Source organism: Microchirus variegatus (assembly GCF_963457635.1).
Source record: "Microchirus variegatus genome assembly, chromosome: 9".
NCBI lineage: Eukaryota > Metazoa > Chordata > Actinopteri > Pleuronectiformes > Soleidae > Microchirus > Microchirus variegatus.
Genome location: NC_139810.1, coordinates 4,739,859 through 4,764,780, shown reverse-complemented (window position 1 = coordinate 4,764,780; position 24,922 = coordinate 4,739,859). Strand labels below are relative to the sequence as shown.

At 38.0% G+C, this 24,922-nt stretch overlaps 1 protein-coding gene across 2 annotated transcripts in view; it reads left to right on the top strand.

Moving 5' to 3' along the window:
- Positions 1 to 2,881: 2,881 nt before the first annotated feature.
- Positions 2,882 to 24,922, top strand: part of LOC310932349 (paired box protein Pax-7-like) — a gene marked incomplete at its 3' end in the record, with an annotated part of 54,165 nt that continues 32,124 nt past the window's right edge. Inside the window, exons 1-4 of one of the 2 annotated variants that reach the window (XM_083895655.1) lie at positions 2,882 to 3,132; positions 4,226 to 4,461; positions 4,558 to 4,687; positions 5,344 to 5,472. In XM_083895655.1, the coding sequence (XP_083751781.1) occupies positions 3,048 to 3,132; positions 4,226 to 4,461; positions 4,558 to 4,687; positions 5,344 to 5,472 (580 nt within the window). In that variant the 5' untranslated portion in view covers positions 2,882 to 3,047. Of the gene's footprint in view, positions 3,133 to 4,225; positions 4,462 to 4,557; positions 4,703 to 5,343; positions 5,473 to 24,922 lie in introns of both variants that reach the window. The other variant, XM_083895656.1, reaches the window with a different exon arrangement.

The window sequence follows — 24,922 nt, the reverse complement described above, 5'->3', positions numbered from 1 at the left end:
CCTCCATCGTCACCGTAGTGTTCCACCATCGTCACCGTAGTGTTCCTCCATCGTCACCGTAGTGTTCCTCCATCGTCACCGTAGTGTTCCACCATCGTCACCGTAGTGTTCCACTATCGCCACTGTAGTGTTCCAGCATCGTCACCGTAGTGTTCCACTATCGTCACTGTAGTGTTCCACTATCGTCACTGTAGTGTTCCACCATCGTCACCGTAGTGTTCCACCATCGTCACTGTAGTGTTCCACTATCGTCACTGTAGTGTTCCACCATCGTCACTGTAGTGTTCCACCATCGTCACTGTAGTGTTCCACTATCGTCACTGTAGTGTTCCACCATCGTCACTGTAGTGTTCCACCATCGTCACTGTAGTGTTCCACCATCGTCACTGTAGTGTTCCACCATCGTCACCGCGTGTTCCACCATCGTCACTGTAGTGTTCCACCATCGTCACCGTAGTGTTCCTCCATCGTCACCGTAGTGGTCCACCATCGTCACCGTAGTGTTCCACCATCGTCACCGTAGTGTTCCACCATCGTCACCGTAGTGTTCCTCCATCGTCACCGTAGTGGTCCACCATCGTCACCGTAGTGTTCCACCATCGTCACTGTAGTGTTCCACCATCGTCACCGCGTGTTCCACCATCGTCACTGTAGTGTTCCACCATCGTCACCGTAGTGTTCCTCCATCGTCACCGTAGTGTTCCACCATCGTCACCGTAGTGTTCCACCATCGTCACTGTAGTGTTCCACCATCGTCACTGTAGTGTTCCACCAAGCCAGTCTTTAATTGTATATATAGACCAAACAGTGTGACTGAAAGCTGATATTTGAAGTTTTAAGTGGGCTAAAAGTAAAAGAACACACATACATACACTTATCACACCGTGTATTATACCTGTGCATATAATGTTAAAGGTGAATGTTTGTGTAGGTGGTGAAATCAGCTGAAGAGTGTGATGATCGCATGAAACACTTCTAATCGCTGAGATATCAGGATTTCATTCAGTCATTTTCCTCAATACATGAAGGCCATGTAGGGTGAGAGGTATATATACATGTATGTGTGTGTATAAATATATACATATGTATGTATATGTATAAATATATATATATATATATATATATACACATATAAATATAAAAATATATATACAGTACATATAAATATGTATGTATATATATACAGTATACACACACACACACATATATATAGATATGTATGTATATATATAGATATGTAAATCTTGTCTGACTCCTGTACAATAATATATGCAATAGTAATTTTCTACTGTGCCCAAGCAATTTTGAATGGAGAGAAATGTGAGGACAGAGACGGTGAAATGGTGAAAATGGTGAATCTAATGAGACGCATCAGTCTGTGTGAGGGAGTTTCTCAGTGTAAAGGTCAGGACAGGAGCAGAGGGACTACCATATATACATAAAAATACACTTTAACTCACCATATATACATAAAAATACACTTTAACACACCATAGATACAGAAAAATACACTTTAACTCTCTATATATACATAAAAATACACTTTAACTCACCATATATACATAAAAATACACTTTAACTCACTATATATACATAAAAATACACTTTAACTCACCATATATACATAAAAATACACTTTAACTCACTATATATACATAAAAATACACTTTAACTCACCATATATACAGAAAAATACACTTTAACTCTCAGAAAAATATACTTTAACTCACCATATACACAGAAAAATACACTTTAACTCACAGAAAAATACACTTTAACTCACCATATATACAGAAAAATACACTTTAACTCAGAAAAATACACTTTAACTCACCATATACACAGAAAAATACACTTTAACCCTCCATATATATAGAAAGATACATTTTTGAGGGTTCTCACAACGTTAAGGGCCTTTTTCTGGATTCAGTTTATTGTCAGAATTAAGTTCAAGTTAAGATTAGGTTAAGGGTAACTTTACTGTGTCTATGAGTGTCCCCACTAAGATAGTTGTACAAAAACAGATCTGTGAGTGTGTGTGTGTGTATATGTTTGTGAGGACATTATTAAGGGCCTTTTCTGGGTCAAGACCAGGTTTGTTAAGGTTTATTTTCCGGGTTAGAGGATATGTAGTGTGGGAATATGTCTCTATGAGTGTCCCCACTAAGACAGGTGTTCAAAAAAAAGGGGTGTGTGTGTGTGTGTGAGAGAGAGAGAGGGTGCTTGTGTGTATATGTTTCTGAGGACATTTGGGGACATTTTTGAGAGTCCTCAGAACTTTAAGGGCCTTTTTCTGGATTAAGTTTATTGTCAGATTTAAGTTCAAGTTAAGGTTAGGTTAGGAGTAACTGCACTGTGTCTGTGAGTGTCCCCACTAAGACAGCTGTACAAAAAAAGGTGTGTGTGTGTGAGAGAGAGGGTGTTTGTGTGTGTATGTTTGTGAGGACATTTGGGGACATTTTAAGGGCTTTTTCTGGGTTTAGGCCAGGTTTGTTAAGGTTTAGTTTCAGGGTCTATGGGACTATGTCTATGACTATGAGTGTCCCCACTAAGACAGTCGTACACGTGTGTGTGTGTGTGTGTGTGTGTGTGTGTGTCCTCGGCTCTCATTGGCTGCTCACACTTGTTGGAGCTTTTCCCTCTCGAATAAGAGGACGCCTCTCGTGGACCTATCACGGCTCAGGACCCCCCCCCCCCGGTCTCCCCCCCCCCCCGGTCCACACTTGTCCCGCACACAGTGTCTCCGTGTCCTCAGTGTCGTCCAGGCTTCACTGCGGTTAAATCAGCCAATAAGTCCTCGCGGTGTGGGACTCACTCACACACTCACACACTCACTGACACTCACACACTCATCACTCCCTCCGTGGATCTGTCACACTCACAAACACACACGCGGGCGCGCGCATTCTTCAGCCTGTGACCAACAGAGCTGCACTCGATCTGGACAACAAGAAAACTTTACCACCATTTTTTTGTTTGCGTTCTTTTCTTGTTCTTTTTCTTTTTTTAAATATATTTTTTCCCTTTTCAACATTTTTAATGGTACAATGTCGTCCTTGCCAGGAACGGTACCGCGGATGATGCGCCCGGCTCCCGGACAGAACTATCCACGCACCGGATTCCCTTTGGAAGGTGAGGTCAAGTCTTTTCTTTTCTTTTCCTTTTTCTTTTCATTTCTTTTCTTCTCGACACTCCCTCACAAACCACACTCTTCTTCTAAAAGGGTTCTTCTACAAGGGCTGAGGTTCTACCTGGAACCATTTGCTTCTGAAAAACCCTTTTCCCGAAGAAAGGGGTTTTAAAGGGTTCTTGGTAACACTAATGGTTCCAGTAAGAACCATTTTGATCCAGAGAACCCTTTAAAACCCCTTTCCTGAATAAAGGGGTTTAAAAGGGTTCTTGGTAGAACCCTCCAAAGGGGTTCCAGGTAGGGTTCTCCTATGAGGACAAGCCGAAGAACCTTATGATTCTACTTAGCACTTTTATTTCTAAGAGTGCAGAACATGCTGGTTTTTGTTTATTTAAATTCAACATAACTTTATTGTCACTGTACACGTGCACAACCAAATCCAGTGCACTGTTTAACACTGTGCTCAGTTTTTAGAAAACAACAACAACAACAACAAAAATGACAATAATTGTTGAGTGGAGCTGTGAATTAACCACATTTTGACGTGTGCGTAATTTGGCACAGTTTTTTTTTTTTTTATTATTATTTGGTTATTGTGATAAAATGATTTTGTGTTAAAGACAAATAGGAAAATATCTTAAACACTAAAGTCACATTTTAACCCCCACATAGTGCCAGCACGTGCCTTTAAATATAAATAAATCATTAAATGATACTGTACACGTGTTTCTAAAAGGATTTTTTAAAATGTTTTGTTGAAATTAAATTGCACACATTTTAAACAAATCTAAATCCATTATTATTATTATTATTATTATTATTATTATTATTTCCTTAGAATATGCGATTGCTTTTTCAAGTGTCCTCCGTCTGGGAATGTAAATCTCTCTGATGTGACATGAGTGTTGTGAGAGCGTGACGTGAATAATGAAGCAGTGAAGAGCTCTTCACCTGCTCTTCAGGGTCAATGACACGCGCTCATAACACAGCACGAGACACGTGAATTAAAAAAAAAAAAAGAAAAAAGAAAAAAAAGGCCTTTTTAAAATTTCAGCTGACCACCTCACCCCCCCCCCCCCTCCTCCTCATCCACAGTGTCTACGCCTCTGGGCCAAGGACGCGTCAACCAGCTCGGAGGAGTCTTCATCAACGGCCGCCCGCTGCCCAACCACATCCGACACAAGATCGTGGAGATGGCGCACCACGGGATCCGGCCCTGCGTCATCTCCCGCCAGCTGCGGGTCTCCCACGGCTGCGTGTCCAAGATCCTGTGCCGGTACCAGGAGACCGGGTCCATCCGACCCGGAGCCATAGGAGGCAGCAAACCCAGGGTGAGCAAGAGGGCGGCGATAAGACATAATAATAATAATTATAAAATAATAATTATTATAATAATAAAAGTCTTGTCTTTCCCTCTGACCTTGCAGCAGGTGGCCACGCCGGACGTGGAGAAGCGCATAGAGGAGTATAAGCGGGAGAATCCCGGCATGTTCAGCTGGGAGATCCGGGACAAGCTGCTGAAGGACGGTGTGTGCGACAGAAGCTCAGTCCCCTCAGGTGAGGCCTCTCCTGGTAAGATGCTTTTAATTCTTGTCTCATTTTATTACGTTCGTTCATTAATAGCGCTGAAGATTTGGAGCATGGTTTTCGTTAGGAAAAAAATACAATGATTAGATTATTATTATTAGAATAATTTATGGTGTTTTACACTGCTATTATTTTAAGGCAATCAAATCATCATCTTTACTGTTGAAATTATATCATTTTTGACTGATTTTCACCAATAAATAACCTTTAATTAATGATTTATCTAAAATCTATTAATGAAAAATCAAGTGTTTTAATTCATTCAAACCACGTTTTTCTATAAATATTTTTTTATTATTATGCATATGCATCATTATAGTAGAAAATGTATTAATGTTATTGATTTATTATTATTAATATTATAATAAGTATGTGTATGATACAAAATAATTATGTAAATAATGGAGATGTTATCAGTGTAATTACAATGTTAGGATTATTCTGGATTATTATTCTGATATTAAATCATTTTAATCATGGATATTTTTATTATAAGTGAAATTATAACGTTATCATTGATGTGCTTATTATTATTATTATTATTATTATTATTATTATTATTATTATTATTCTAATGGTCGTGGAGATTGACAGTGACGTCACTGTGATCGTGTGTGTCGCCACAGTGAGTTCGATCAGTCGTGTTCTCCGAGCTCGGTTCGGGAAAAAGGACGACGACGACGAGTGCGACAAGAAGGATGAAGACGGAGAGAAGAAAACCAAACACAGCATCGACGGAATCCTGGGCGACAAAGGTAAGAAAACACAAACTCTGCTTTCTTTAAACTGGAGGACAAATTGGTCTTAAACGGGCGTTTTGTCGCACCCCCCTCCTCCTCTCCTCCTCTTCCTCCGGGTCTCGCAGCTTTGCGCAGTTTTCCCCGCAGACTCAGCGGCTGCTTAATCATTTATGATGCGGGCGCTGGAGCGGATCAGGCTCCTGTGGCGCTGCGTAAACTCTGCGTAAATGCTGCGTAAATGCTCCCCCCCCCCCAACCCCCCCCACACACACATGAAAGTGATGCTGACACATGACCGATGTGTCAGTCAATATCAATTAGAGAAGCTGAGTGACAGCAGCGGAGGCTGTGCATCATCATCATCATCAGCATCATCATCATCACATACAATGAAATAATAAAAAATACTCAGGCCTTAATGAAAAAAAAACAAAAAACAAGTCACATTTAATACAAGGCCACAAATATAAATTTTTTTTTTTATTTGCTGTTTAAAATATATTTTTTTAACATACAAATATTATCTTATTAGTGCCATAATTAATTATAAATTATTTAACAACCTGCATTAGGCTCAATGAATTCTATAAAGGTTGATTAACTAGTTTATTTATAATAATAATAACAATAATAATATTATTACTATTATTGTTTAATAACAATGCAATAATATTAAAATAATAATAACGGAAGATAATTTAAAGTGTTTTCTCGAAGATTTAATTCATAAAATTTGAATTATTGCGCCGTGAAATATGATTTTAGCAGCTAATGTTTGGCAAACGCTTTCTAAAAAAAAGGAGAAACAGACAAAACAAAAAAAACCATGTGAATTTAAATTTAAGTTTTGTGCAAACAGGTCAAACATCTCAGAACTTTACTTATTTCTATTTCTGTGATACGTCGCATTAGTTTGAATAGATAAAACACAATGAATCACCACCTCATTTCATGCGTTCATCGTATCTTAGTGAATATATACATATAATATACAAAACAATGAATAATATGCATACATCTGATAAAATATACCGCCATTTTTTCCCCTTGATTCTCAAAAATATCGAAACACATGAATACATATTTTTTATCTTCAGTATGTGCCAAATTTTTTTTTTTAATAAATAAAACAGTGTTTTATTATTTTTTTATTGAAATAAAAACATGAATATGAGAGGGGAGCCCCCTTCTTTTGGCCCCTAAAATATCTGTGTGCACCACTGTCACTGCTGTGATTTGATATTCTTTGTCGTGTAGTAGGCCTGTAGTTTTCTGACCACATTTTTAATCAAAAGTTGATAAACATACACACATATATATATATATATATATATATATATATATATATATATATATATATAATTTTGTTTGAATGAGTGTCCTCCCTGTCACCTCGTGCTGAAGCTCATCAGCCTATAGCTGCTGCTGTGTCTCTCTCTGTGTGTGTGTGTGTGTGTGTGTGTCACACTCACACACTCTCACACTCACACACTCTGGCGTTTAATCATTTCAAGACTTAGCCTATTACAGCTGCTAATGAAAGCTCTGTGCGTTGAATGGACGCCTGTGTCGGAGTGGAGTGTAATAGCTGCGAGGCGTTGGTAAGAAATATATTTATCCCCTATCAGGCCTCACTCTAACACTCGCAGGCACACGCACACACACACACACACACACACACACACACACACACACACACACACACACACACACACACACACACACACACACACACACACACACACACACACTGCTCACCAGCTTTAAAGCAGATTAAATTGAGCCTTTTATTTCTTTTCACTTTCATCTCTCTCCTCCGCCGCTGACTTGGTGGCGCGTGAAGAGCCGGCGGCGGCAAAAATCAGGAGATTCTCAAGGTTTTTTTTTTTCTTCCTCCTCTCTTGTGTTCTCTTTAGATTGTATTTTTAAAATATTCATTTCATTTGTTTTTGTGCGATTGCTTTTGGAGGAGCTCCACGTGTGTGTGTGTGTGTGTGTGTGACTGTCATCATGTTTATTTATCATAGAGCAGCATTAACACACACACACACACACACATAGGCTCCATGCACATGAGGCCAGTGTTAAAACCTGTCAAAAATGCTCATGCACATACAATTAAATGTAAAAATAACAGTAAAAAGTCTTTTATTCTGAGATTACATGGAGATTTTTCTGCTCTTCAGTCCTCGTGTTCTGACATATATCTGCACATATACACACTGTGTGTCTTTAAAGTACACCTTTCATCTCTTTTTAGTGTGTTTTTACAGATTGTACATGTTAATATTATGATAAATATGTTTATTTGCGATATACGTTAATGCTCAGTTAAAAATCCACTTATAATATTCGTTTTAAATCAAAACGGAGCATTACTGACACGGAAATATGATAAGTTGAAGGTGTAAATCCACTTCTAACATGCGTTCATGATTATTTTAATTATTGATTATAGTTGTTTCTTCCATAAAATAAAATAAAAAACAAATAAAAAACATTGTAAAATATTGATCCCAGCTTAAAAAACGCCAATTTCTTCAAATGTTTTTAATTTTTCTTCAAGGAAACCAAAACATATTCACATTTTAAGAAATAACAATCAGAGATCTACTTACTATATTATATATTATATTAAAAAATTAACACTTTAATGATCCTCCTCCACGACATATTCTAAGATATAATGTACTAAGGTGCACAAATACAAAAAAATATATATTACACAAAAGGAAAGGAAAAAAAGAATAAAGATTATATTATGGTAAAATAATTACCTCTGTGTCAAATAAGTACCAGAAACACATAAATCTGACCCATTTAAAGTATATATACATTATAGTAAATCAATAAATAGTAAGAAAATACAAAAATTGCAGCCTTTACAATGTGATAATTGTGTTTCTTCAGCAACTGCTGTATCCAGTGTCTTTATTAACATTTAAAAGCAGCATCTCCTCAGTGTAGATATGCACATCTGTACTTTAAGAGGAGGAAGAGGAGGAAGAGGAAGCTCACTGTGAGTTAGTGGAGTGAAACGTTTAATCTCTGGTTGAGAGAAAAGAGGCTCGACGACAGCGAGGACGGAGCCACGACTTCAAACAAATCCACGACAAGTGACAAGAAGCAGCTTCTTTAAAGAAGCAAACGGAGAGCAAACGCAGGCTGTGGGAAGTTGTGCTGCTGCAGCTATTAATAACACGCACTGCTCTAAACCCCCGGGCGTCCGCTCTCACTCCGCCATCGCTCCCTCTGCCGCGCACTTTCCTCCCCAGCTATTTTAACCCGGGTTGAAATTGAGGGAGAACCCAAATGTTGGCTGGAGATAACACAGTCGTCACAGTGCTGGTCCTGGACTGAGCATCTGTGCATTAAACTGGGATTAACCTCCGCTTTCCTCCCTCCTCCCTCCTCCCTCTGCCCTGATGATGCTGCTGCTGCTGCTGTACCAAAAAAAAATCCACCATTTTAAAGGAAATATTTAAAAAACAACATCATTTATCCTCGTGATGGCGTTATTTTCACCTTACGTCAGAATGAAAACTCACATGTTTTTAAAACGGCCACGACAACAGAAGAAAAGCCCCAAATACAGCAGCTTTTATCACAAATAAACGTTCAAAAACATCAGGTCAATGTTAAACAGAGACGCAACATAAAGAAAGAAAAGATCTAAAACTATAACACTGCATCAACAAAATGATCAGGAAACAGAATTATTTTTGCTCAATCATAATAATGCACTGTATGACATCACAACAATAAAATACTGCATTTATACAAGCAACACTGCTCTATCACAGTAAAACATATCATAAATAATACAATATTCATGACGAAAAATGCAGTATAATACAGTAATTATATTGGAAAACACTGTATGACATCACAACAATGAAATGTAGTATTTATACAAGAAAAAATACTATATTACAGTAAAATATGATGCAACAGTAACACTATTAATGAAGAAAAATGCTGCTAAATCACAGTAATGCACTGTATGGCATCACAACAATAAAATACTGCATTCATACAAGCAACACTGCTATATCTCAGTAAAACATATCATAAATAATATAATATTCATGACAAAAAATGCAGTAAAATACAGTATATATATTGGAAAATACAGATAAATCACAGTAACGTACTGTATGACATCACAACAGTGACATTTAGTATTTATACAAGAAAAATGGCTATATTACAGTAAAATATGATGTGAAAATGACAGTATTAATGAAGAAAAATGCTGCTAAATCACAGTAATGCACTGTATGGCATCACAACAGTAAAATACTGCATTTATACAAGCAATACTGCTATATCTCTGTCATTTTCACATCATATTTTACTGTATTATTATAAAATATGTTATAAATACACAATAATCAAGACGAAAAATACTGCCAAATCACAGTAAAATACATTAATGGTAATGGGAAATACAACTAAATCACAGTAATGTATGGCATCACAACAATGAAATACTGCATTTATACGATCCGTGCTATATCACAATAAAATATGATATAAAAATACAGTATTAATGAAGAAAAATACCGCTAAATCACAGTAAAATACATTAATGGTAATGGAAAATACAGCTAAATCACAGTAATGTACTGTATGACATCACAACAGTGAAATGTAGTATTTATACACACAATGTGGCTATGTTACAGTAAAATATGATACAAAAAATGAAGTATTAATGAAGAAAAATGAAGTATTAATTAAGAAAAATGCTGCTAAATCACAGTAATGTACTGTATGACATCACAACAAAAATACTGCATTTATACACACAATATGGCTATGTTACTGTAAAATATGTTATAAAAATACAGTATTAATGAAGAAAAATGACAGTAAAATACTAAATGGCTTTACAAAGATTACATGACAGTAAAAATTTATTTTTTAATCGACATTTTCTGCCCAAAAATGATCTAAAATGTAGAATGAAATTGTTCACACTGCACCTTTAATGACATGACAGTGACACAATGACATCACTCTTCAGTTCTTCCTCATGTGAGGTCGTGTTTTTCAGCTGTGATGTTTGTCGTCACTGCAGCAGAGTGTGTGTGTGTGTGTGTGTGTGTGTGTGTGTGTGTGTGTGTGCGTCCTGAGCCACTTGTTGTTGTTGTTGTTGGCCTCGCTGACACCTCTGAGAAAACAAACACACATGAAGTGAGACACGAGGTCTTTGAGCAGCGGCGTCCCCTCGTCTTCAGCTGCCGTCCTTTAATCCTCCTCCTTTCATTTTAGCCCAGAATCTTCGTCTGAGGAGCCGAGGGGAAACCGATCAGGCAACAAAAGAGGAGGAGGCGACGCACAAAGAGCAAAACGGGCGACAAAAAAAACACACAAACAGTGGGGGCGAGGGCGGTCGGAAGCCTCGAGGCGTCTCGTGAACAAATGATACACAAAACAAACAATACGACAACAACAAATTAATGAAATGTCAACATGTGGGCCGATGAGCTCTCTCTGCTGCGTCCTGTGGTGAAGCGGGTGTACTGCAGCTTTACTCTAGCGTTCAAAAGTTTGGGCTCACCTGTACAATTTTTGTGGTGTTTTCCATTAAAAGTCAGACTTTTATTCATCAAAAGAGTTGCAAAATGAATAGAAAATATAGTCAAGACATTGACAAGATTAGAAATAATGACTTTGAGAAGCAGCAAAACAGTTTTCAGCTGTGCTAACATCATTGCACAAGGGTTTTCTAATCATCTAATAGTCTTCTAACGCCATTAGCAAACACAATGTACCATTAGAACACTGGAAACGGGCCTCTATACACCTATGTACATATTCCATTAAAAACCAGACGTTTGCAGCTAGAATAGTCATTTACCACATTAACAATGTATAGAGTGTATTTATGATTCACTTAAAGGTGCATTATGTAATAAATCTAAATCAACTGGCCATAAAATCCTCCTAATATGTCACAGAGACTCAGGAATAATGTTCATATAACAAACTGAACTCACCAACAACAACAGTACAGACAAAATATTTGCATTAAAAAATATATTTTGCAGACTGCAAATCACGTTTATGTTTTGAAATCATGTTTTGGCATGTGGCGCCACCTACCGCCGTCTACCAGTCATTGCAGTCAGTAGAGTCTCAGCGGCCGAGCAACCACGGGTTGCCAGCTACGTCAGAAAACGAAACCTAAAAGATCTCGGTATTTTGAATTTGGATGTAGTAACCGTTTTTTGCCACATTCTTACATATGGCACCTTTAATGTTAGATTCATTGAATAAAAAAGTGCTTTTCCTTCAAAAATAAAGACATTTCTATATGAGCCCAAACTTTTGAACGGCAGTGTCAATCTGAATAATTACATTTAACCCGTTTACTCTCTGCTTTGCCATAATTGCGCGACGTCGGAAAAAAATCCAACGGTTTCTGTCACACGTCAAAGCACAACACGTGGTTATTGCGGTAATTTCACTCCGGCGAATCGCCTGTTTTTGGGGCATTGAGACAAAAACTCATTTCAGAGCTAACACGGCAAAAACATGGTGTTTGTGTTTTTAAATCAACCTTTAGTTTAGGAAACATATATTCACCAATAACAAGGTGCTTACTAACATACATAAGTCGCATACTAGCCCTTTATTAGTGATCATTAAGCACGTATTATCACCTTATTCTACCTCCATTCCCACATGAATTAACATTTTTCCTTCATAAAGGTGTTAATACATGCTTAATGTTTACTAATAAAGGGCTAGTACGCTACTTATATATGTTAGTAAGCACCTAGTTAAAGGTGAATATGTGTTCTAATCTGAAGTGTTAGTAAACTTTGTGTTTTTCTTCATTTTAAACAGTTTTAAATTGTTAACATGCAGTAAATTATATATCGATGTTAAGCTTTAATCCAGCTCATAACAACGGCCGAGAGCTAGATTACAGATTAACGAGGAGCTGTGGAGCTGCAGGAACAAAACACACCGCACTACAACTTTATATACAACTTTATATACACATATATGCGTATATATGTTCATTTATTATTTCATTTACATGTGAATCTGCAGGAGACAAAGTGCCTAGAACAATCTTCATGATCCTCAGGAGATTATATGTTGATTTGATCCTTTAAAATGGACAGAAAAGCTGTTATTAGATGTTAAAATAAAGTTAAAATCTGTTATTTTTCTTCTTCTTGGTCTAAATCTCTGTACACACAGACTGAAAGGTGTTTATTATTATTATAATAATGTATGTGATTATTCATAATAGCAGTGAATCTAAAGATGCTGTGGAAATTGAAATCTCCATACAGAGGTGTGTGTGTGTGTGTGTGTGTGTGTGTGTGTGTGTGTGTGTGTGTGTAGACATTAGGTGGCTTATTCCTGGCTTTCCTCCATCAATCCACGGAGGAAACGCAGCCATCCGAGTGTAATTGGCTGGAAAATGACCTTAAATATACAGAGATTACTGAAGCATAAAGGCCTCGGTATTCCTTTTGATATGTGTGTGTGTGTGTGTGTGTTTGGGTTAAACGTTCCTGCCACTGAAAGGTGTGAAAGTGGATTAATGGCCGTGTCTCTCTCTCTCTCTCTCATCACTGCATTTAAGTCATTTTAGCCACATATTCACACACATACACATACATATATATGTATTAAATCAGTAAAATACTGTGATATTTAAAGTATTAGTTCAGGGGAATGACTTTCTCCAAATCGTGCCATTTACGTTTCAGAAATATCAAATATTTCCATTTCAGCTTCAAAACTAGAGTAGAAACCAATGAGTTTATGAATTTAAATACACATAATGCATCGGTTTAAGTCTATAATATTAAATATATACTAAAAATTGTTGTAAGCTTGAAAATGTATATTGAAAACTGAAAATAAGTCTGATAAGTTGATTTTCCGTCTTAACGTCACCACAGTTGTTTATATTTGTAGTGAACACACACACACACACACACACACACACACACACACACACACACACACACACACACACACACACACACACACACACACACACACACACACACACACACACACACACACACACACACACACACACACATACACGTATGTGTGCTTTTACTTTTAACCAGAAAAACAGGCAAAAACCCTGAATGTGAACGTGGAGAATCTGGAGCAAACCCTGTGTGTTCTCGTCTCTGTGCTCGGCACATTTGCATTGAAGGAGCTGATGAACTCCTCCAAGTTTATTAAAGGAAAGGAAACAATAAGAAGCAAAAGCCTGAGGCAGAACAGCCTGACACTTTATAGAGAGGCGGCCATTGTGGCCTGAAGGCAGACGCCTGAATACCTCTGAAAAGACTCGGCTCAAAGTGACACGATCGAGCTCGACAACAGCACAACTCAAGCTGAAAGGGAAACGCTTCTCCTCTGCTCTCTGTGCTGCTGATGCTGAAGCTGCTGATGCTGATGCTGCTGCTGATGCTGCTGCTGCTGATGCTTACCTCTTTAGGACCTTTTCTGACACCGTGTCAGGGCCACCAGTCCTCATGGAGACCAAAACCTGGTCCTAATGAGACAGAACTGGTTTAAGTTTGGGCTAAGATTTGAGTTGAGGTCAAGTTAAGATTAAGGTTAAGGCTTAAGTGAGGGATTATGCTCGTCAATATAATTTTTCGATCACAAATACATTTATTTATCGTGGAAATTTATTGTTCCATATCAAAACAGATACTTTTATTTTGAAATTCTATGAAATATCACATTTATTTATTTATTTATTTGTCTATTGAATAAATTCTATTAAATATCTATCTATTAAATAAATCAATGTGGACAATTAATAACTATATAAATAAATATATACAAAAATAAATGTATAAATATGTAAATAAGTGTATAAATATATACATAAATAAATGTATACATACATAAATAAATAAATGTATAAATAACTAAATAGACAAATAAATAAATACATACGTGTACAAATACACAAAAAGCCCTTTTCATGATGGAAATGTATTGTTTTTTAAATGTATTTATGTATTTAAATATTTATATGTGCATTTAATTATTTATTGTTTTGTATTTTTTGGTCCTCCATAGGTTTAGTCTCTCCACATGAGTAAAAGTCATGTTTACTCAAAAAACAACCAGCTAACTTTTGTTCCAAAAATAGTGAAATCATCCTGTTAATATTGATAATATGTCGTACTATAATCTTTATTTCCTCTAAATGAGAACATCATTCACAAAAGTGACAACAGGTTCTATTTGGAAAAAGACTTTAAAGTCTGAGAAATACTGACTCACAGAGTTCTTTTTAGTCGCCACCTAGTGGCTATTTAATATGTGTTTATTTCCTGGTTGTCTTCAGCAGGAAGACAGATTTGACTTGAATTCGCCGTCTCTTGTTTCTCAGTATTTTCTGCAGAGTCAGAGGCGACGACGTGACGAAATGGTGACACAATAATAACAAACACTTTGTCTCTTTGAAGCCCGTAATAATCAAAGTGTGAGTCGAGGCGTCAGGGACGATTTTTGAAGTTTGACACGTGATTGGATTAGAAGAGGAAACGTGTCCTCGGGGGTGAGAACGGAAAATAAATGAAAAATATTGAACTGGTTTATGACCATATACTGCACACTGTGTGTGTGTGTGTGTGTGTGTGTGTGTCACATAATATATGAGGGAAAAAGAAGCTTGTGCTGCCCCAGATTAACATGAAAAGTGATATGAGCAGAAGAATGGCTCTTGACAAGCTGCAGATGAAACGCTCACCTCTATCCCTCCATCACATCGCTGCTTTTCAAAGCTTTTAAAAGCCACAATCGGAGAGAGAGAGAGAGAAATCACTCCATGTTCTCTGCAAAAACCCCCACACTGATTGTTAATCTACTTTCTTTCCCAAAATAAGATTATTCTATTGGTCTTTTTAAAAACTTCCTGCAGTTGCTCCCTCTAAGCCTGCAGCTGTCCACCGAGGGCTTTGCTGTGTCGAGTATATCTTAAGAGCAGCGTCTTATTATTATATTTGCTCCCCCGAGGCTCTAATCTTTATCGCTATTTATATTGACAGTCGGCAATTTTTGTTTATGGCTATTTTTTTTTTATATCTACTAAATAAAGACACATGCACGCCAGAGCCTGTGGAGGAAAGAAGATAAAGACTTTGCATTAATATCAGTTTGCTAAGACATAATAAAGCCAACATCTTTGTGTGGGCTGGATTGAGTTCAGAGCCACTTTAGAACTCTGCTGCTCTGTGTTTGTACACACACACACACACACACGCACGCATGCACGCACGCACACACACATTCTTGTACTTGCTGCATACTGAGGACTGGGTTGCTGACAAAGTGAGGACCAACATTTCCACTTTATAAATCAACACAATTACAAATATCTACTTCATGAATGACATCTACAAAGAACTACTGGTTGCAGTACCATTACATGTCTGCAGGTGGAGCCCAAGAGCAAAAAGGGCTTGAAAACATTTTTTTATTATTTTTTTTATTATTATTTTTGGTCCAAAATTTGACAAAAATGTCATACTATACTATGTCGTCCAAAATATTGAAAACATTTTTTTACCCCCAATTTGGGTCCAAAATTTGACAAAAAAGCCATACTATACTATGTCGTCCAACATTTGAAATAGAAAAAAAAATTTACCCCCAATTTTAGGTCCAAAATTTGACAAAAACGTCATACTATACTGCCGTCCAAACTTTGAAAAAAAAAATGTACCCCCAATTTTTGGTCCAAAATTTGACAAAAACGTCATACTATACTATGTCATCCAAAAGTTGAAAAACAATTTGACCAAAAATTGTTGGTCCAAAATTTGACCAAATATTTTTGGTCAAATTTGACAAAAACGTCATACTATGTTATCCAAAATTTGATTTTTTTTTTTTTTGACAAATTGAGTATAGCATGTTATAGCAACCTAAGGAAGTGATTTCAATGAAAACAAAGTGAGGACCGGCCAAAATGTCCTCACTCCATAAAAATAACCTCACTTTGTTGGTTAAAAACCCTCTGGTCCTCAGTATGCTGCAGGTACAAGAACACACACACACACACTTTCCACGCATCACGAGAAAAGTGCGGGCGCTGCAAAAACAACGCTGCACCTTCTTCTTCTTCTTCTTACTGCTGCTTACTGTAACACTCCTGCCTGCATAAGTTCTTGTCTAAACACAATTGTGTGGATCCGTGTGGGAAACAAAAGGCAGAGAAACAATGGTGGAACTGTGTGAATGTGAGCGTGTGCAGCAGCAGCAGCAGCAGCAGCAGCAGCAGCAGCAGCAGCGTACGTCGCAGTTTTTCAGGCCTTTTGTTGCTGGAGCAGCCCCTCGTGCCAACTGGCAGATTTTTATTTCTACTTTCTTTTGTCTTCTTTTTCAAAAAAAACTTTGGCTTTAGCCTCATTAGTCACTGTTCAGACCCTCAGATTCCTCAGTGTTGCTGCTATTCTGCAATTCACATGAAAACTGTGTGATTTCAGCAAACTGGGATTTTCTCAGTTTATCGAATGGAACCGTCAGAGTCAGCAGGAAACTGTTTAGCTACAGGAAACAATGTGGATGAATTTATTTATCTGTGGTGATATTCACGTTCTTATAGAGAGCGTATGCGTTATCCGTCTGCGTCACCACGGAGACGCCTCGAGCATTTATACTTCTGCGTCGTGGTGACGGACACTCGCTGCAATTTCCCGCCCGATCAGTAGGGGTCGCTGCGCAAGGTTGTTGTGCTTCTGGCTACAGTGAGCAATGGCGTACGAGAAAGAAAGAGAGAGAAAGACTGTTGTTGTTGAAACAGTGGCCGTTTCTCACTTTTCTGTGTCACGGAACGCAGTTTTAAGATAATTTGAGGCGAGAAATTGGCCATTTAGGGTCTAAACATGTGCTGTGTGTGTTAAGATATGACGTATTTATAGTTCGGCAGCGGCGTTATCGGCGGGGATCAGCTCCGCCTCTGTCAGGACGCCCGGAGCGCACTGAGAGCCGGCACAGAGCAGCTTCGCTCGGCCTGTCCTGAGGACCAATCGCAGCTCTTGCCGTCTCCGTTGTCCCTTGACGGAGTGACGGACACTTAAAAAATATTTCGTGCAGACGGAGACGACGCAGAGGCTCTTCGACAGTCTCTGCGTCGACGCAGAGTCTCTACGTAGCCTACGCAGAGCACTTTACGCAGAAGTATAAATTGGGCTTTAGTCCTTTATCAGTCTCACAGCAGCAGGTGAGATTATACTGAAAAGTATGCAAGAGTGTTAGGGCCAGAATTCTGAGATTAAAGTCAGAATACTTAGATTAAAGTCAGAAAGTCAGAATTCTGAGATTAAACTCAGAAAGTCAGAATTCTGAGATTAAACTCAGAATACTTAGATTAAAGTCAGAATTTTGAGATTAAAGTCAGAATTCTGAGATTTAAAGTCAGAATTCTGAGATTTAAAGTCAGAATTCTGAGATTAGAAAGTTGGTATTGTGAGAAAAAAGTCAGAGAAAGTCCGAAATCTAATATAAAGGTCAGAAAATCTGAATTCTGAGTTAAATCAGAATTCTCAGATTAAAGTCAGAAAATATGAATTCTGAGATTAAAGTCAGAAAATATGAATTCTGAGATTAGAGTCAGAGAGTTGATAATGTGACAAAAAAAGTCAGAATTCTAAAATAAAACTCTAGAATTCTTGAATGATCTTTTTTTGTGTCTCTAATACTCTTGTGTAGAAAAGTGAGCAGTTAGACTTCATGCAGACGTTGCGTTGTGTGTTTGTCAGGATTATAATCTGTGATACCTTTTTACAAACACGTTTCCATGATCCTCCCCCAGCTGCTGCTGCTGCTCCTCTGCACCGTTTGACCTCCTTTATTCTCTAAACTGCTCGGCTGCTCGGCTTCAGTGACTCAGTGTGGAAGTGTTTACTGAAGTCCTACAGAGTTCACTGGGCCACTTTGTGCTCTTTCATGGCCCCCGGCCCCCCTGCTGTTCTGCCTCTATTGGCCCTGAAAAGCTCTCGCTCCTCTGTTGTTGAAGGTGAGCTCACTTTGTCACTGATGCAGTCGACCAATAAGACGCGTGAAAAAGGCCTTAATGGCTAAAGAACTGTCACGGCCTCCTCTGCAGCCTGTCAACATCAGTCTTGTATGCAGTATTTAAAAGTGATACTTGGGTAAAAGTACAAGTATGTTAGTGGTAGGGTGTGTTGTCTTTCAAACGGAAGGTTGTGGGTTCAATTCCTGTCTCTGCTTGTCTATATGTGTCCTTGAGCAACGACACTTAACCCCACGTTGAAGCGTGTGAATGGGTGAAAGCTGTGTAACAAAGCTCGATATAAATACAGACCATAATACCAACTCTTCTTCTTCTTCTGATTTTATTTGGTAGAAACGAGTAACAAAGACAGTTAGAGGAAATGTAGTGGGGATATAAATAACAAAGTAAAGAACAGGTACGTGAATTTTGTACTTAGGAGCAAAGTATTTGTACTCTTGTACATTTACAACACTGATGACATCATGAGCTTCACAGCTGCTCAGATTTGTATATTTATATATGCGTTGAAACCACTCGAAGCTCAGCGTCACCTGTTCTCCATGGGACGACAAATGTGGCAAAAACGCCTCTTCCACGGAAGCTCGGCTTCTCTGGGAGTCGCTAGGTCTGAAAGGGCGGAGCCAGTTTTTGATGGACAGCGTTGCAGAAACGAAGCCTGTCGACAAATAGCTGCTCGTTGTGTGTTATTTCTCTGGTGATATGTACCATTATAATTATCGTGTTTACTTGTTCTATAGTTGTTTGTTTGTTTGTTTGTAGAATTTATGTGTAAAAAAAACAAGATTCCCTTGTTTCAAAGACCAGTAACTGTCACTGGAAGTGCTAGTTACTGGTTACTAGCTAACACCTGGAAATAATAGAAGAAGTCAGTTCACAGAAGAAGAAAATGACAGCGCCAAAAAATGACAAAATACAGGCTGGTACATTATCTTGGGACTGATTTAATGCTCTGTCAACTTAAAGAATTTGATATTTTAAAGTTTTTGGGTGGCAGGACGACTTAGCGTGGTGCTCAATATGCTAACAACTAGCTAGCTGCTAGACCACAAACTGCCTAATCACTGCTAAATTTGTTAAGTCAGTGGTAAACATGAACAACCAGTTTCTTTTTTTTTTTTTTCAGGAAAGGGGGCATTGACAAGATTGGCTTGGATTGATCAATTATGCTAGTTTAGCTAATGCAAGCTTTTTCCAAACTGCCATGAGATTTAAGGTTCATTTACGCTTAACATTAGATATATAAAGGGAAAATGGATGGTGATTTTTGTCCAAACTCAACTGTTTACAGAACAGTAAATGTGCATTGGGACCAGATAAAATAACATTATTTCTCAGTGCTGGGCACTAGGTTAACGCATGTTAACGCATGTTAACGCATGACATGTTTCCATGACGACTGACCAGAAAAAGACGCGCGTGACGTCATGTTTATGTGCCGCGACACCAGACTCCAGGCACCATTTACCAGTTAGCTCCGTTAGCTGCATTAGCTCCTTTAGCGCCGTGAGTGCGCCTACAGTGGAACTAGAGCGGTCTGTTTATTAAAGGAAAAGAGCAGCGCTACAAATAACCAGCGTACCTGTGTTCTGCGTATGTGTGCCTCTGTTTTTAAAGGTTAGCGTTACTTTAGAGACTCATTTTAACAATCGGGAGTCACGTAAACATGACGTCACGCGCGTCTTTTTCCGGTCAGTCGTCATGGGTTAACGTGCGTTAGCGTTGACGCTGTTAACTGCCGCTACCACGTTAACGCGCCCAGCACTAATATTTCTGAAACACTCACAGTGTCCCAGAATCAGAATGTGACCCAAACAGCAAATCAGTGCTTTATATAATGTTTCTGATTATTTTGCACTCATTTTTGTAGCACATTATTTTGAAAAGATAAAGCAACCTTTAAACCTTTAAAATATTTAGCATAAATGTATTTGTTGACTCTAAAACGATCTGTGGGTTCTCGACCTAGACTTCAGACTCCTGGTCTGGGATTATGTGCAAGTGAAATCAGTGAAAGTGACTTGACTTGACTTGGTGGGAGAAGGTGTCGGTGTACAGGTAAATCCTGCCCTGAAGCTCAGATTCTTATCAAACCTTTCTCCGTCTTTCATGTCCTCACAAAAACCCAGGCATCGTCAACAACATTCTCCTTATTAACTGTAGTCAGTGGTTGAGTCAACGTCAGTGAAACAAAACCGAAATGTACTGGAACTAATATGATCTTCAAAATAACCCATAATTATTACGTTCATGAAACGCCCTCAAAGTCTTTATCTTCCTTTATTCGCAAACTTCTTGTTGATGCAGGTGCATTAAAAGGTAGAAACTTCACTACTTTCAAACATGACGTGGTTTTGTTCATTAAATATTAATTCTAAGTGGTTTATAATATCATATCATATATCATATATCATATCAGCTACATGTTTATTTGATTTTGATCATTTTGACGTCCAATCTCAATCCACAGTGAACCAAAGTGCAATAAAATAAAACAAAATAAAATACAAAAGCAATAGAATATAAGCACTAAAATGAATTAAAAGACATAAAAATGGGCAAAAGTAACGGCCATACAATAAAAAACTAAAATAAAATGTATATAAATAAACAATAATAAAGTGTAATATAATTAACTATAACTATAACTAATTAAAAATGCAAACATCTCTATATTGAGGCTAAACATCAACTCTATTGGGGCGCAAAAAAATAAATATATATACACATTATATATATAAATATATATATAAAAATACATACTCTTACTGTGACGTTAAGTCAACTTTTAAAGAAGAATTCAGTGGTTTTTTTCACTTTTTTATTCTATTGAAGATAAATGACACACACACACACACACACACACACACACACACACACACACACACACACACACACACACACACACACACACACACTGCAAAAACACAATAGGCTGTTAAACATGGTGATAAAAGAGTCTCCCTGGAACAGGAGAATGGAATTACAGCTATCATTATTAATCACAATGTTCATAATTGCTTAATTAGATTTGTGTTTTTAGAGGAAGACTGTGTGTGTGTGTGTGTGTGTGTGTGTGTGTGTGTGTGTGTGTGTGTGTGTGTTTGACATTGTGTGTGTGTGTGTAGCTGCAGCACACAGTGCCAGTGTGATCTGAGCAGGGATGTGTTTTTCTATACAATCGTATTCACTCTGCAACAAAACAAAAACCAGGCTGTTTGTTATTTATATCGCGCCTGTGTGTGTGTGTGTGTGTGTGTGTGCATATGCACCCATTCTCCCGATAAGACGTAGCGTGCCAATCGAGGGATCTGTTTGAGACAAAGATGAAGTCCAGGTTTAGCCTCTCTATCGGCTCTGGGCGTCTGTCTCATTAGCATAATCTCTGCTTTCCATTATCAGCTGGAGAGAGAGTGTGTGTGTGTGTGTGTGTGTGTGTGTGTGTGAGTGGCTGACCCTCCTCATGCACCGGGGCCTGTCAAACTTTATTCTCCTTCATCCCGGGGATCCTCATTGTGCTGCCGTTCCAAAGCGAGCGTGGAGCCGCTGTGAGCGCGTGATACCAAACGCTGCGCCGTAAACTCCACACTCCACTCTTAGGTGACCCAGTTTTTTAATTTAATCTCTGCTCAGATACGTGCACACACGCAGATGCGAAGGCAAAACCCCAGATTATTTCATTTATTTAATGTAGTTTTCAAGTTGGTTTTCTACCTCGTAGAAAATCTGACTGAGATCACCAAGATTACCTCGTCAGAGCAACCCCAACGTACACTCTTAGAAATAAAAGCGCTAAGTAGAGAAAAAGGTTCTCCAACTTGTCCTCATCGGAGAACCCTATTTGGCTCCAGGTAGAACCTTTTGGAGGGTTCCACCAAGAACCCTTTTTAAAACCCTTTATTCAGGAAAGGGGTTTTAAAGGGTTCTCTGGATCAAAATGGTTCTTACTGGAACCATTAGTGTTACCAAGAACCCTCCAAGCAAATGGTTCCAGGTAGAACCTCATAACCTTGTAGAAGAACCCTTTTGGAACCCTTATTTCTAAGAGTCTAGGATACCAAGATGGCTGCCACTTGCGTTAGCAGTAAAAAAAAAAAACCCTACGATTCACGTTAAATCAGTCGTACATTTATTACGGTTCAGTTTTAATCCATGGACATCATTATATATCATATTATATATATATATATATATATTATAGATACTTTATTGTAACGTCCTGCAACAACAGGCAACATTATCACCGTTAATGAGTCTCAGTGTCTGACTATGACGTAGAAATGCAGTGAATAAAGTGATAGAGTTGGAGGTTTTATAAAGGAAAGAAAAAAAAATAGAATAAGAAATAGGTTCCAAAAAAAATACAATACAAAAATAATAAATATGTAAATAAATAAGGATAGTAAATAAAATAAATAAACGCTACGAAAACAAAGAACGATAATGAAATAGTACGTACGTAAGAAGGTATAAGTACATTTTATTGATACAGCACCTTTCACAGATTTGGAATCACAAGGCAAATACAAGTCAAATATATAACATTAAAAATATAGGTTTGTTTAAACAAAACAACAGGAATAAATAGTGCAAACTAAGAGAATGACTTCATCATTCAATCATCAAACCAGTTCTGCCTTTTAATAGAAACAGAATGCTCCATTAAATCCATAGAAGAATAAGAATTTCTATTCATTTCCTTTAGCATTTCTGCTACAACACACAGAAGCTCCACCTGTGAAGTGTGAAGGCCGCAATTCCCATAATCCTGTGAAAGAACGAAAGAAAGACTGAAGTCTGAAGGCAGTTTATTCTCAGGTGCAGGCCAAAACCGTATTTTCCCTCCACCTCTCAATCCAGCAGCATGTGATGTGGAGGGAAAACAAACAGAGTCCGTCCCTTCACGGAAACTCCCCCCCCCCCCCGCCCAACCCCCCCGAGGACTCGCCGCTCACTCCCTTCACTTAAGTGAATGCAGTCGGTGCAGAGGCCTCAAGTGTTGTCACGCTGAGTTACTGCTCCTTCTTCCATTCTCCTCCCTCACTCACTCACCCCCGAGTCCTGCATCAACCCCACCAGCAACAAACAAAACAGACACTGTGTGTGTGTGTGTGTGTGTGTGTGTGTGTGTGTGTGGAGGGGGGGGTTCTTTAAAAAAATTAAATCAGTGTTTTTTTTTTTTACCTTGGTTTATAGGAAAACAAATCTTTGCAACGCTAAAAAAAAAAGAATTGATTTAATGAATGCAGCAGCATGTCCTTGGGCCACATGTAATCCACTGAGGATTCTCTAACAGGAGCTTCCACAGGGGTGCAGCTAGGGGGGGGGGTGTGTGTGTGTGTGTGTGTGTTACAGTTCCACCGGGCTGTAATAGGAGCCTCACACTAATCCCATAATTCCTTGTTTAATTAAAGTGCAGAGTCGACCCTGTCGTTGTCTCGGCTCAGTTTGACGACGAGCCGCTTCTTCATCGTTTCACCAGCACGAGAACGACGAGTAGAGAGGGAATATGATTCATAAACCATCGATAAACACCTCAATCAGTCTGGATTACACGTGTTTTTAAAAATAATTAAATATTGGACTGTATTCTGGTTATTTATAGTCTGGCTAGACTTCGTTTAGTCCATATTGTGGTTTATTAAGTTGACTGAAAAATAAAAATGATGATTTAAACGCCCACTCTGTTCCTCACCTTAAGTTAACATCCATTTACTTATTTACTGATATTTACTTCACATTTTTACAATTCTACAGACTAAATTAAAGGTCGTCGGGTCGTGTGTCACATTGTTTGAAATCAAAGATCAAAGATGTACATGTTGCCTGCTTTTTTTTAACCAACATCTTTTTCTTTTTGGTGATTTATTGATTGCCGTCGTGCTTTTACAAGATTTATATCCATGGGACTAAAACCGAGTTATGTGTTATGCTCTTCTTATTGTTTATTGTTTACTTGCCTTACTTCTGTGAGTGAACACAAACCCAACACTTGGCAGGAAATAGAATATAATAGAATAGAATATCGTTAGCCTAATAGCATAATTGCCTAAGTCATTTTTTTTTGGTAATCGTGATATCTGCCTATAACTTTACCAATGTACTTGTAAAATGTGTTTTTTCTTTTTTTCCGAAAACATTCAAATATGACTTAGTCAACTATGCTGTTAGGCTAACGATATCTTAAATTGTCATTGCAAAGTACAACGAAATTGAGGTAGAAACACTCCCATCAGTGCAAAAAGGTACGAGAGACAACAGGCACAGTAAATTAGATAAAAACTGTACATAAAAAAAACAATAGATCCTTTTAAATATATATTTCCTTCTTCGTTAAATATATATTTTAATATATATATTATTTATATATTATGTCTATAATATAGACAGTATTGTACTTTTATGTAGTCCTCA